At 37.3% G+C, this 14,847-nt stretch overlaps 1 protein-coding gene across 1 annotated transcript in view; it reads right to left on the bottom strand.

Annotated features, from left to right (window-relative positions):
* Positions 1-14,166, bottom strand: part of ERICH3 (glutamate rich 3) — a 101,126-nt gene extending 86,960 nt beyond the window's left edge. The window contains exon 1 of the mRNA XM_081308243.1: positions 14,129-14,166. Coding sequence (XP_081164369.1) covers positions 14,129-14,151 — 23 coding nt within the window. The 5' untranslated portion in view covers positions 14,152-14,166. The remainder of the gene's footprint in view (positions 1-14,128) is intronic.
* Positions 14,167-14,847: the final 681 nt, after the last annotated feature.

The following is a 14,847-nucleotide window of genomic DNA, read 5'->3' as shown; positions in this document are numbered from 1 at the left end:
CACATCAACCTTCCTTTCCTGTGTCCCTTCTGTCTCCTAAATGACAATCCTCTCAAAAAATCTGGCAATGTCAGATTCTCCTTCCTCCTCCTCTTCTTTTTCTCCTCATACTTCCTGCTTCTTTGTCGTCCTAATCCAGCCTTATCGAGGCTCTACAAAGCAATTCCCAAAAGTGTCCAGAATACATGCTGAAATGCAGTTGGGGATACAGTATGTTTATTAGGGATCAAAACTTGTGAAAGAAAAGGGGCCGAAGCAGGATACAGCAGAGAGACAAATCACACTGTACATGAACCAAAGCAAAGACTTGACCAATCTAGTGGAGAACTCTGGAGCAAGTATTGCTCCTCAGGGTTGTCTGGTATCAGTCTCAAGTGGTCACACTCTTATCCCCATCCAGATTCAATCAACAATGAGGTCTGCCGGGAAGGACATGATCTTAGACAAGGTGTTACCTTGATCTGAGGCCAGCTGAAGATGTTGATGGCTGGAGGATCAACAGAATGCACCTCTATAGATGCATAGGAAGCTCTTCCTTGGAGGGAACTCTGGATGGTGCATCTTTGTGTGAATCATAGCAACACATTCCCTCTTGAAGAGGGAATTTGTATCTTGACAGGATCAAGGCCTAAGTCTAGAGTACAAGCTCTGATTACAAAACAGTAGGAATCAGAAACCCAAATCAAAGAGGCAACTTTGGGGAGCAGGTAAAGCTTTCTGAAATCCAGTAAGAAGGTCATAAACTCTATTTTACAAAGATCTTGATTGCTTTAATCTAATCACACTAATCTAAATTAGGGTAACTGATATTACCAAGTAGTACAAATATATGGCTATTCTTTGATGTCATAGCTGCTTTACATTTGGGAATACTTTTTAAAAATTCTTTCTTATAAGCCAATCTGAAATTTTCTTTGATAACACTCATTCAATATATTTTTAAATGAAATCCAAATTCACTAAAAGAATCCTGAACTTTGATGTTATGTGCTTCTGGATGTCTATAATTCCCAAAGCTAGTTTACTTTTACAATTAATATTGAGCCCCTCTGCACAAGCACAAGGACAATTCTAGGTCTGACAGTGAACAATCAACAAATTTTTAATGGTTAGATCTTACTACCAATGGCATATTTGGGAGGGGGGTGGGGTACTGTATTTTCTAAGCATATTATTGAGTGTATCATATGATGAAAAATATCCAATTGTACTAATGAGCCTTATTCAAATGTCTGCCATGTTTTTCCCCACCAAAATCTAAGTTAGTTTCACAATAGCTGGTTCTTTTAAAAATTTATGGTGTTTTTAATCATTTTTGAGAACATGTTACCACTGTGTTGGTATTCAGTGATTCTCCACCCTCTAGAATCAGAAAGATCTACTTTAAATCTTCTTTTGCCACTTCTATTCCATGATTTTCAACAAGTTATTTAATCACTATTAACCTCAGTTTTCTCATCTATAAAGTTTGGGGTGGGAGATAGTAGACCATTGGTCATAAAGCCCTGTTAAGGTTTCCATATGAAAATACAAGTAAACAGCTTAGTACATTGGGTAGCACCATTATAGCTACAGTGTTATGAACAATATTTTATTTTTAAATAAAGCACATATATATTTGCCTGTGCTTTGAAAGAGGTAAATATACCATGCTTCAGAAAAATAGAGGAAATGCTTCAAGAAGACTTGAGAGTAGGGAATGATTTAAACAATTAGGAATAAAATGAAATCCGAGCCAGTAGAAAGAAACTGGATAAGTCTCAGAATATATAAGGGATAGTAAGGGAACTTGTATCAGGTTTTTCCTATGAAGAAAGACTGTCATATGCCAAGGCCAGGGCTGAGAGAGCACCATGGTGCCCATTCTCCCACCAGAAGTCCTTCCTGCCACAGGTAGAGCTCCTGTCTCCACTCTGTTGTACACATGTATGTGCATTTCCAGAGCCCCTACTAGAAGCTAGGAGGACTCTCTTCCCAACTGTGTTTCTAAGGCCAGAGGATGAATCTGAGAGGAGGGAGGTCAATCACCCTGCCTGCAGCAAGACACATAGGAGATTATTAGTGCAGTTAGTTTATGCAACAAAAGACTTACTAGATGCCTGGTCCTATGTTGTCCCTAGGTTACAAAGCTGGGTAAGCTCAGTCCTTCCCCCAAAGGTATCAACAATCCAATCAAGGAAATAATAACAGTTCAGTCTGATGTGCTACAATCATAAAAGGTATCATTTGCTGTGCCTGACATGCATGGTTCATTTACTCTTCAAAACATCCTATGTATCAGATTATTATCCCATTTTACGAATAAGTGAACAAGGCTCACACAGCAAAAGTGTCCAAGAACTGAAATCTGAACTGCATCCTGAAGAAGAAGGAAAAGGAAGAAAAAACCACCAAGCTGCCAAAGAGGACCACAATAAAATTACTGAGAGTGTTGGAAAGGGAAAAATAACCAACCACTTTAAAAGCCTTTTCATTCTAAAATGCAATTCTTGTGTGCAACAGCAAGATGTAAAATGGTAATAACAATTAGTCAAATGTTAAAGAGAGGTTGACTAAGTTTTATTTATTTATTTATTTATTTTTTAAAAAGAGAGAGAGAGAGAATTTTTTAATATTTATTTTTTAGTTCTCGGCAGACACAACATCTTTGTTTGTATGTGGTGCTGAGGATCAAGCGCGCTACCGCTTGAGCCACATCCCCAGCCCTTGACTAAGTTTTAAATGTTCCACCACGAGAAAATATATGTATTTGTAACATTTTCCCCAGTCTTTCTAGCAGTTGTCAAAGTCAAAGTAATAATACAACTTCCTGAGTTTTTCTTGAAATCTCAAATGTGATAATGACAGTAAGTATTCTAAAGACGTACAAATTCTTTGGGACATAGTTTCCACTTATATTTCTTAGTTGTTCAGACCATGGTTTCTTTAAAGGGGCAACTTCATGTTGGGGATCATGAATTAATAAGTCAATGATAATTTTCTTTATAAAAATTCATGAATTTAAGAACATGTTGGCATTGAAGATAAATTAGCTTAATTGAATAAGAAAGTGATTTATGGCCTGGAACAACCTTTCCTATCCTATTTCCCAATTAGCATGGGACATCTCTGCTCATTTTGAACTGAATACTTTATTTATTTTTGATTGACACACTTTAAGAACTAAATCCTAAAGACTTAAGCAATATATGATTTACACAAAGATCAATAAATACACAATAGCTGCCTTTTATTGAATCCCTACTAAAAATAGTGCCAATATTCCTGCAGGTTAGGTACCTATTAGCACCATGTTTGAAAGAGAAAAGTGAGACAGCTATTAGCTTTCCTAAATCACATAAGACACAACTGGGATTCAAACTACATCTTTCTAACTCCCCAAAATAATCTTCTAACTGCTATAATATGTTTATCTTACTTATATATAATAATATGATTAATATGATAGTGTATATTTATGGAAGATTTCTTTCTGGAATATCTGTCCTTTTAATTAAGAAGAAGGGAAAAATAAGATAAGTTTCAGATAGTTTGAACTCTTTCTCATGTCTGCTCTGCAAGGTTCTAATCTCCTGCCTTCATTTCTCACTTCAGTTTCTGAATTTCTTTGGACCTTGTCTCCAGGGACATCCTTGAGGACACTGTTCCCTGTCACAGAGCTCTGGGATTTGACTCTTGCTCCATGCTCTTACATTTGGCCTGAAACTTCAGACCTCTCTTTTTTTTTTTTTTTTTCTGAGCTATTCTTCTCAGGAAAACTGAGATCTAAATATCCCTCTTTAAACACCACAAGCTGAGGTAAGCCTCCCCCATTCCTTGTTCCTTGTTCCGGAAGATTCCAGCTGAGTTGAGTTCCATGTCTGCAGCTTGACAGGAAGGAAAACAGAACTTGTAGGGAAGAATTTGATGTGATCATCTTCTGTAAATCCCTGCAAATTGGAGTGATATAAACATAGGCTAGAGTCACAGAGACCCCAAACTATTGATTTGAAAAGAAAGAAAGGTTCAGTTCCATTTTTATAAAGGTTTGGGAGATGATCGGAAATAAATGTGAAATTAATTTCTGACTTAAAATTGAAGACAAATATCATTCAGTTAAAAACAAAACAAAAACCCTAGCCTGTATAGTTGGTGTTCTATTCAAGGTTCCAAAAATGAGTAGGAGAAATAGTAAGTTAAAGCTAAAAACAAAACTGAGGCAGAAGTGTTAACTTCTCAGCACAGGCTAGCTTTCTGTTGGTTTTATAATGTCCTTATCTGCTCCTAAGAGCCTGTCACCTAAATAAATCAGCAATGTTGCTATATTCTCCCCCTTGTACAAAATCATAATGGTCTATTGCAGTGATGATTATAATTATAATACCATGTTTTTAGAGAGTGCTTTTTGCTATTTTTAAGTCTCTAGATATATCATTTTTTGTCTCTACCTTCCTTCAGAACTCTTCCTCAAAATTAATCTCTCTAGACTGGCTTCTTGAATTAACCCAACTCTAAGACCAACTCAGGACTCAGATACAGAAGGTCTCCTACAGAAATCTCTGCTCACTCCTTACCATTAGGATATAAACAACCAAACATCAAGCTAACTTATTGTTGCACTAACTATGTGCCAGACCCTGCATCAGTTAGTCCAAACAACCACCTGTAAAGAAGATATATGCCCCACAAGGATGAAAATAAACAAGAGTGAGAGAGATCACAAAATTTACTTAGGGTCACACAGCAGCTATGTAGCAAGTCTGACAGTATAAACCCAATATGAGTTCAGTGTCAGCCAACCAATCACTAAGGTACTATAGTGGACACAGCTGAATGGCTATGAGGAGCCATTCCCAATTCTCTCTCCCTTGCCTGTCTCCCACAGTGGAGTGTCAAACACAGTCCTGCTCCTCCTTGTCCTTTGCATGTGCATCAATGCAGATATGCGCAATGAGATATAAAAGGAAGTCTCCCGGAAGGATTCTAGAAATGTTTATCTGCCCAATAAAATTTTAAGTCTTTTTCTGCTCCATCATTTTCCTTTCCATTTTTACAGGGAAGGATTATACAAATGTAAGGCTTGGATCTAGTGTTAACATCTTGCTAAACTAGGAAAAAACAAAAAGAAAACTGGAATATCAAAGACCCAAGTCCTAGACCGGGTCTAGCTCAGTGGTAGAACACTTGTGTAGTCCTAGCATGTGCAAGGCCCTAGGTTCAATCCCTAGCATTGAAAAAATTAACTAATTAATTCTAAAAAGTTAATTACCCAACTGTAAAATACTTACAAAATGAATAATAGATGTTGTTAGTGTTTAAATGATACTAGTTTTATTTTCCCTCAATTGTAGTTGAACACATTACTAACTGATACAATCACCATGCTATCCAAGACCTCAATAAAGGTCTCCAACTTCTAACTTTTGAAACCTATTTTTTAAACTCACTATTCTGGATTTTTTGAGAACTTCAATAAATTCCAATGAAATAAATTTCTATAACATAGTTAAGTTTTTAATATAGTAGCTTAGTAACTAGCACATAGTAGACAAAAAATATTAATTGAATGAATGAGAAAATATACTCTTGGGATCCACAATAAGTGATCACTAAGAGGAGATACTTTTCAGCAATTACTGGTCTAAGTTTACGGTATCCAGGGGGATCCAATGAGGACCCAAAGGTGTAGAGAGATGTGGTCTCCATCCTAAGGACCTCAGGAGTTTGCAATTTATATGGGAGATATGAAGGCCATTCAAATACTACAAGGCAAGTGCCTTCATGGTACTTGATGGTGTCCATTTAAAAACAGTTTAGAAACAAATTTTCAAATAGTATAGCTTTGTCGATATAACTTTAAAAACAGCAATAAAAACTTTAAAAACAGAAATACATGAGGAGAAACAAAAATGACAAAAAATACTATGGATGGTAGAATGTCAAGCAATCTGGATTTTTCTTCTTTGTACTTTTCTGCTTAAAGAAAAAAAATTTTCAAAATACAGAGAAGTACAAGGAAGAAAAGGAAAAAAAAATTATATCTCTAGTACCCAGAAATCTTAAGTTTCTTCTAACTCTACTATTCTAATTTACAGTAGATTATTTTTATTTGAATCTAAAAGAACAGGAAACAATATTATGGTAAATATCTTGGAGCAAGCAATGAAGAGAAGCAACTTCTTAATATGAGAGCTACACAATATTCGCAAATATGAAATATTACAGTCTATCCCATGTAGAGAATGCCAAATTAACTGCTACTATAAAACACTATGATTCAATTCAATTTAAAATCTTTAGTTTTTAATGCTGTTTCATAACTACTATGTGCAATTTATATTGTCTGTTTAGTTCCCTGCTGTTTCTTCCCTTGTTTCAATATTTTGCCCTAAGAGTTTTCATTAATTTATAAATGTTTATGACTATTATAGAAAAATAATAACAGTCACAGAAAAATGGATCAACGGCTTAAAATGTTCAATTTTATATCCCAATCAGCGTTCAGGCACTGAGAGGTGGGGAGTAGGTTGATTACTAATGAGATTTAGCAAACGTAAAGTTCAACATGTACCTGCGGAGCTCATTGAGTTATTATCTTAATTACCTCTACTCACTGGGCCTTTAGTCATATTTTTTGTTAGCTTTTGATTTTTATCTCCAGTTTGAACTTTTGGCTCCAAATATCCATTCCCCATATGATAGACTTAAAGCTTGTACCACCTCCCCCTGGACACCGCCATTTATATGTAGAAATTCTAATCCCTGGTAGGAAGTAGGACCTGGGAAGGTAGTTAGCTGAGGGTGGAGCCTTCATGAATGGGATTATTGCCCTAGATAAGAAAATCTCCCCAAGACTCTTGACACTTTTGCCATGTGAGGTCACAGAAGACCACCATCTGCAAGCCAGGAAGCAGACACTGAACAGCCAGCACCTTGATCTTGAACTTTGCTGTGTCCAGAACAATGGGAAATAAAATCTTATCGTTGATAGGCCACACAGTCTATAGTACAACAGGCTATTACAACAAATGAACTAAGACATCCATGACTCCCACATGTTATCTATAAATATGTCATTTCTTTTCAATGACCCTGCATTTCTCATAAAGACCACCTTTGTTTTTTGCAGGGTCAAGTAATGAAGAGCATCAGTTTATCCTAAGAGGCTGTATTATTAGCTGAATAGGGCTGCCAGAATGAGATATCACAGACCAGGTGGTGGCTTAAACAACAGAAATTGGTTTTCTCATAGTTCTGGAAACTAGAAATCTGATCACAAGATGTCATCGGGGTTTGTTTCTTCTGAGGGCCATGAGGGAAGGATCAGTTTCAGGCCTGTCTCCTTGGTTTGTAGATGGTCATCCCCCTGTGTCTTCACATGGTCTCCCCTCTATGCACACGCTTATATCCTAATCTCCTCTTCTTATAAGAACATTAGTCACTTGCATTCTGCTGTCAATCACGAATTAGAGTAAATAAAATAATATTTAAAAAGCAATAGAATAATAAAGGAGTCAAGGAAAAAAAAAAAAGAACCATTCACATGGGATTAGGGCCCAACCCATTAATCTCATTTAACCTTATTACTTCTTAAAAGGCTTGTCTCCAAATACAGTCACGTTCTGTGGTACTCTGATGGTGCGGCCTTTGATACACAGATGGGAAGGTACACAATTCAGCCCATAATACAAGAGTAATCAGGAAGGTGACCAATTTAAATATGTAATATGGATTTAAACAAACAAATAAATAAATAATGTCTGTCTTGGATACATAGAAAACACAAACAGCTATTCCTTCTCTTCTGAGTTGCCTGTGCTGAAAAACATAAAGGGATTATTGTTGACCCATCAAGAAAAGGACGCAGACATCTGAGTCCTTCTGCATGTGTGTAAGTAGTTGGAATGGAAGGCAGAGTGTTGTGAAGCTCTCCAGTGAGTGTCTCAGAAGCAGAGGGCATGGGGCATGCATCTTTTGGCAGAAGGCAAAGCTGCACATCCCAATAATCTGCCCATAGGCAGTTAACCGTACAAAAGAGACAAGGAAATAAGAAGAATAGGGGGAAGAGTAGATTCAGAAGAAAACAAGAAATTTTTAAGGAATACAGATCTATCTGTCTATACTTTCAATGTCTTCACTTTTTAAGTATGCTTATTGGGGCTCAATAAACAAGTAATGATTTGACAACAATTCTCCAAAAACACCTTTTAATCCTAATATTGAAAGAATCTCAGGAAGGTATGAATTTTCTAGTTGGACTATTCAACTTCTCACATATTTTTCTCTTTTTTCCAAGAAAAACTCATTAATCCAAAAAGGCTAACCCCCAGGTAAATTACTTTAATCCAAGAATATTTTGTTACAACTATGTACAGCAAGGATGGGGTCAATAAAGGATATGTTTCCTTCCTAAGAATCTTGCAAAAAAGAAGATTTAAAGTTTCTGGCTCATGAGACAACCAAATAGTTATTGTTCAAGTAGAACCCAAATATGTATATAGTAAGTCCTATCTTATTTTTGGGTTGACTCTTAGCACAAATTTAAATATGCCCCATGATTAAGAATATGTATATATTAAAAATACACACACAGCTGGGCACAGTTAAGAGCAGTTAAAACCAGTAATTGGCTATTTAAATAACTACAACAACAATAAAAGCATAAATTAATGAGGTAACTATATATAGATACTTTTATTTTAAATAGTTTATTTTAATTAAAAGCATAAATGTCTATCTAGTCATTATTTTTTGCAGTGCTAAGGATTAACTTTGAATATGAGTCAGCTTATTGTCCTCTATTCCTTCTTTTTAAATAAATTATGTACATACATATATCATTTGGGATTTCCAGTTCAGTGGAAAATGACAAGGACACTTGCAAACCAACATGAATGTTGAATCCTAGATTCTTTTTTTATTTTTGCAAATTTTAACCCCACTTAATTGTACAGTATTACTTTAAACCTCAGTTAATGTCAAATGTGACATTTATGGTGCCCTTCTGTGATATACACTGTTGTCAACTATTTGTGTGAGGAACTGAGTAAGCCATAGGGGAGGAAGAGCCCATAATGCTGTCCACACACTAATTCTCTTAGTTGGTCTGCACCAAAATAAATCATCAGAGACTAAAAAATAACTTTGGTAGTGTCTTGCAGTATCTGAAGTTTTCACTGCACTGGAAATTTAGAGTCTCAAAAACACACAAACTTTATTTCAGATTATTTGGAGATAACGTTAGACTTGAGAATTGAGTCAGTAAAGCTATATATTTCCGTCTCCCTGATAAAACTTTTGTATAGTTATTAATAATCCCCCGAAATCGAGGAAGTCTGCACCTCTCCTCCCAGGGAAAGATGCTTTTCCTCAGCAGAGACTCAGAGAAAGGTAGTGGAATGTTGGGAAGCCTACAACTAAGGCACAATGTTCTCTAACCTAAAAGTTTGCAAACTGGTCTACGTACACCCTGGGGATATCCAAAGACTTTCCTATGAGAAATCAGGAAAAGATAGTTTTAGGAGAAACATATTCTACTCCTCAAATTTCCTCTGTATTCTCCTAAAACTTCTCTTCCTAAAAATGTACTTGGGGTCATGATGAGTCTTAAGAACTGCTACTCTCCCTCCATTTTATGACTCTCTATTTTTACAAAGAAAAGTATATTTTTTACCATCTGGTGTCTTATTAGGGTACATTGACCTTAAGAAAACATAGGAGAAAAAAAGGACAATTTTAAGTATTGCCTAAACGTTAAAATAACAAATGGTTTTGGTGACCGGGCAACCATTCTGAGTGCATGTCAGCTCCCCATTCTTTGCTGTCAACACAATTGAGTTGTCATGAAAAGTTTATCAGAAACATTTTTGGTAGTAGATCACCATATGATTTTTGACATGTAACTCTGCAGGAATGCAAAGAAAAGTGACATGGCTATTGTAACAAATCCCTCCCCCTTCCCATCTACTTATATGAACAAGTTTGCTAAGGACCAGAGAAGACATGGCATGAATTAAAGAAGGAAAAAAAAAAAAAAGCAGAATCTGTACCAGAAAATGATCAGAAGTTGGAGAGGAAGCCATAATAAATGAGCCTGTTCAGCTCATCTCATTTAACTAGAACCAATTCACTCCTGGAATTGTTAATATTTAAAGCGGGGTGCAGAAGCTACCCAATTTGAATTTGAATATCTGAGAACTTCAAGTCTGAATTTCTTTGTAATAGAAAAAATTTTGGTGGTAGGAGTGGGCAACGGACAAGAATTCTACCATAGCCTTACAAAGTACTAAGTTTTCTAACTAAGGAGGCAAAGACAAAGAAAGCTACTCAAGAGTCCAGTGGACACTTAAATAGGAAATAGCATTGTACCAGGGTGCAGTAGTGCAGGCCTGTAGTCTCAGCAACTCCGGAGGCTGAGCCAGGCTGATTACAAGTTCAAAACCAACCTTAGCAATTCAGTGAGCCCCTAAGTAACTTAGAGAGACCCTGTCTCAAAATAAAATATAAAAAAGAGGGTCTGGGTGCAGTGGTAAACGCCTGTAATCCCAGCGGCTTGGGAGGCTGAGGCAGGAGGATCTTAAGTCCAAAGCCAGCCTCAGCAACCGCAAGGCGCTGAGCAACTCAGTGAGATCCTGTCTCTAAATACAAAATAGGGCTGGGGACGGGGCTCAGTGGTTGAGTGCCCCAGTACCAAAAGATATACATACTATATGTAAAGGGCTGGGGAAGTGGGGAAGTGGCTCAGAGCCCCTGGATTAAAAGTGGCTTAAGTGCCCCTGGATTCAATACCTAATACCCCCCCCTCAAAAAAAATGGTCGGTTTATATTTTTGTTGCTATCTAAAAACTGACAATTTTACATACAGTATTTTTTACTGTGATGAAAAATGACTGAATTATCAGGTAGTACTAAGGATATGTTCATTCTTTCTTTACCACCGTTGAGTATATTGTCACTACAGAATATTTAGAAACCCTCTTTTTTATATTAAAAAGGTGTGAACAAATAAGTCTCAACAAACAAACAAAAAAAGCTTCTAAATCTTTGGGCGATGCTTCCAAACATACATCTTCCGACTTTTTTTTTCCTTGTCATGAACTGTAATGCTCCTCATTCATCTTTCCTCAAAGGAAATTTACAGTTGAGTGTGACTATCTCTGCTTAGAGCCAAGTGCATCTTTCATACAGGCGGCCAACTTCACATAGATTCAGGGATGATCCTTTGAAGGAGCCAGAAGAGCCGTATCATTTTATCCTCATGCATGACTGAGGGGTATAAAATTCCCATTCCACCTCTAGGGCTAGTGCATAACCCACAAACGTACACACAAACAACAATGCTGGTGAGATTTAGCAAACTAGAGGGACTATCAATTGAAATTTTCCTCTCTGAAACAATTTCATTAGAGATAGCAGTGCTGGAAACGGTATTTTATAGTTGACTTCCACCAAATTACAATGCAGCTCAGATTCAAAGTCTCTATTATCTTTGGCAGAGGTTTTTAAGACCATTTTTATTTACTCCAAACTCTATATGAACAAAGCCAGCACAGGTCCTTTGCAATTTTTACATCAAGCACTTCATGCGGTAATTAAGTAAGTAAAAGATCTCAAAGAAAACAACAAGAGAAAGCACCAGACATCACTTACTGATTGGTAGAATTTCGGGGATTTAAAATTTCTGTTTTACAACTACACTTTATTACTGTTTTATCCTTAAGATGTAATAAGTCCCAACTGCTTCAGTAAGGATGAAGAAGCCTTCACAGCTTTAATGAAACATTTTATTTGCTATTGAAACTTTTATTATTTCCAAATGGTAAAAGACAAGAAAAATAATCACCACTTCTATTTGAAAAAAAAAAAAAAAAACTTTCAGTAATTTTAATTGTTTTGTTTTGAAATAGATTTTAAGGCATTTAGATTTGTTATATTTATGCTTACTGTTTTAACTTAGTTTTAATGGACTAAAGAAGTATATACATATACACCCTATTACAAAATTATTAATTGAAATACTAGATAGTTATATACAATTATGCACCATCAGATAAATATTGGTCTATTCTGAATAAGAACATCTTGGCATTTAAGATCCTGTATATCCCAGCTGCTGACCATAGGCATGTGACAGTCACAGGTAAGGGACAAAGGCTTGGAAGTAGAACTGCCTGGCTTTGTATTCCAATTCTGATCCTTCCTAGCTATGCCGTCTTTAGCAACTTCTCAGTTCTCAATTTCCTTATCTGTAAAAATGAGGGTGACTAGAACCCATCTCATGGACAGTGGGAAGAATCAATGAGTTATTTCATATAAACCATTAGAATAGAGACTGACACATGGTAACCAATTAATAAATGTTTAGTTCTTACATGGTTTACATAGGTGAACAGATGCACTTCTAAACAGGATGTACTATCAGAAAATACCATTCATTCTCATACAATTGTTGAGTTTTACTTTATTCTAGACACTGTGCTAGGTACAGAGGGAACAAAGATTAATAAGATGTAGTGCCTCCTTCTCCAAGAACTTAGCATTTTAATGCAAAATATTTATTACTATCTTCATAACTTTTTTGAAGAGTACAAGAAGGATACTCTTTCACTAAATCACAAATTTGCTTTTTCCCTCTTGTACTTGAAACTAATAGAGCTTCAGAAAAATTTGACTTCAGTTTCTGAAATCTTAATCATGCACAATTTAATAAGCAGCTTCAGTTTTTTCCACATTTTAAAATAGATGATTAAATGGTCTAATCAGATTCTAACTTAGCCAAAAACCTGAAAAACAGGAAGACAACCATGACTGACACATTCATTTTCTCAAATGTGGATGTACTGCAAACAGCAGCTGCAGAAAAATAATGCTATTTACATCCCACATGACCCATGGCCAACTAAATTGCACAGGAATTCAACTTCAAAACATTAAAGTACCTAAATGAAATTCCATTTAAGATAAAACATGAAGCTCATTTAGTCATAACTTCATCAATTTCCAAAAAGTTCTGAAACTGACTTCCAACAGGACACCTTATAGGGCTTGGCTTTTTCCAAATGCTTATGTCCCTACACTCAAGAGAATTTATTCAACAAGTTTGACTATAAATCCCAAGAACAACTAATGTGGTGTTACAGACATCACAAACTCCAAATGATCTTAAATATGTTGTCTTTTGCTAATTTGCTGCTCTGGAAAATGTGCAATAAATGCAATTAAAAAGGAAAGCATTTTTAAATTACTTGCAAGACCAACTAGGATATTTATCTGCCTACTAGATGTATCATAATAAAAAACCCATCTAATATGCATTACATTGCTTAATTCAAAAGGAAATTGGATATCATCCCTTCCAAAAAAAGAAAGAAAGAAAGAAAGAAAGAAAGAAAAGAAAAGAAAAGAAAAGAAAAGAAAGAAGAATGGAGACTTTTTTGTGAGTGCGCCATAGACAATAATGACAATGTTAACTTTCTAGAATATACTAAATATTGACAAAATAGATCTTGTAAGGAGTCACCCTACCCAAGGGAAATCATGTATAAGCAAATAGGCACATATCGCCCTCCTCTTGCCATCCTTTGCTGTGTCATATCACTTTCCTTGGTTATAATCCTTTTAAAGGACCCTTGTGATCCCTTTTGAGATTGAGAAGATAAAAATCCTGACATAAAGGCCTCCCCTCCCAATGAGACCTTCCTCAACATGGAATCAACTCACATCTCTTTTAGATTCAAGCCGCTAGGTGAAAATTTATCTCCGATTCAAATCTCCAAACGAATGCATATTTTGGTAACCTCTCCTTTTGCATTTAAACACATATGTTCCACACCACAGGATCGTCTTCATCCTAGCTAAAGTCCCTGCTTAATGTATGCGTTTTTCACAACCATTTTTTTTTTAATCTTTCCAGGCTGAACGTTTTAAAATGGGGCGAAAGTCGGTGAAAGAAGGGGAAGGAGGGGATACGATGCCTGGGATTTCTGCCATCCTCGCTGCAACCTAGAATACGTATTATTATTATTTTTTTCTCTCTCCCCAGCCCTCCCTCTCTCCCCCTCTCTCCCCTCCGCAGCAGGAGGGAGAAGGAGGGGCCGCTGGCTGGAGCCGCCACCTGCCGCAGCGTGGAATAGCTCCAGTTGTCACTTACCCAGCAGGGTGAGAATGGCTCATTTTTGAAGGATCCCTTTTGGACCCCGCGGCAGGTGCGGCGGGTGGGTGCGTGGGGCCCGGTGCACACTGGCGCCCAGGCAGTTGCGCTTGCGGGGTGGCTTCGCACTGCGGTCGCCAGTGCGTGGGGCACCTGAGCTGGGCCGCCGCCCCTCGGCTCCCGGGCCCCCACCCTCTGGCGGTATCCACAGCCTCCCGGTTGCTAGGAGAGGAGGAAGGCAAGCGCCTAGGGTCTGGAGCAGAAGCGCTGCTGGAACCCAGCCTGGGGGAAACTGGAAATGAAGCCAGCTTTCCCTTTTTTTCTGGGCCCTGAGATGGGAGGAGACCCAGACGGGTCCCCTCTCTGTTGCTCTGTGGGCATGGGTTCCCTGGCATTCATAATCTGAAAACACAAACACACGGGGATGTGGGGGAAGGGGAGGAAGAGCGCGCACACACACACACACACACACACACACACACACACACCTGTTTTGGCCTGTGTGTTTCATGTTAGGCTCTGGGGAAAAAAAGAACTGGGTGAAATGTCTGAAAGTAATAACAGAGGTACAGCTACAGGGAGATGGTAGCATTTCCAATCCTAAAACAGACCCTAGACTGCAAGTTTAAGGGTAGAAAAAAATCTCCTTCTTGTTTCCATGTGGGTTTTGACTTTGTTTCTGCCTGTACAGGACTTCTTTGTTTTTGTTTGAGGTCCCT

The sequence above is a fragment of the Spermophilus citellus genome (genome assembly GCF_964194105.1).
Source record: "Spermophilus citellus genome assembly, chromosome: 9".
Classification (NCBI taxonomy): Eukaryota; Metazoa; Chordata; class Mammalia; order Rodentia; family Sciuridae; genus Spermophilus; species Spermophilus citellus.
Note: the sequence above shows the minus strand (reverse complement) of the source record. Positions and strands in the feature narration are given on the sequence as shown.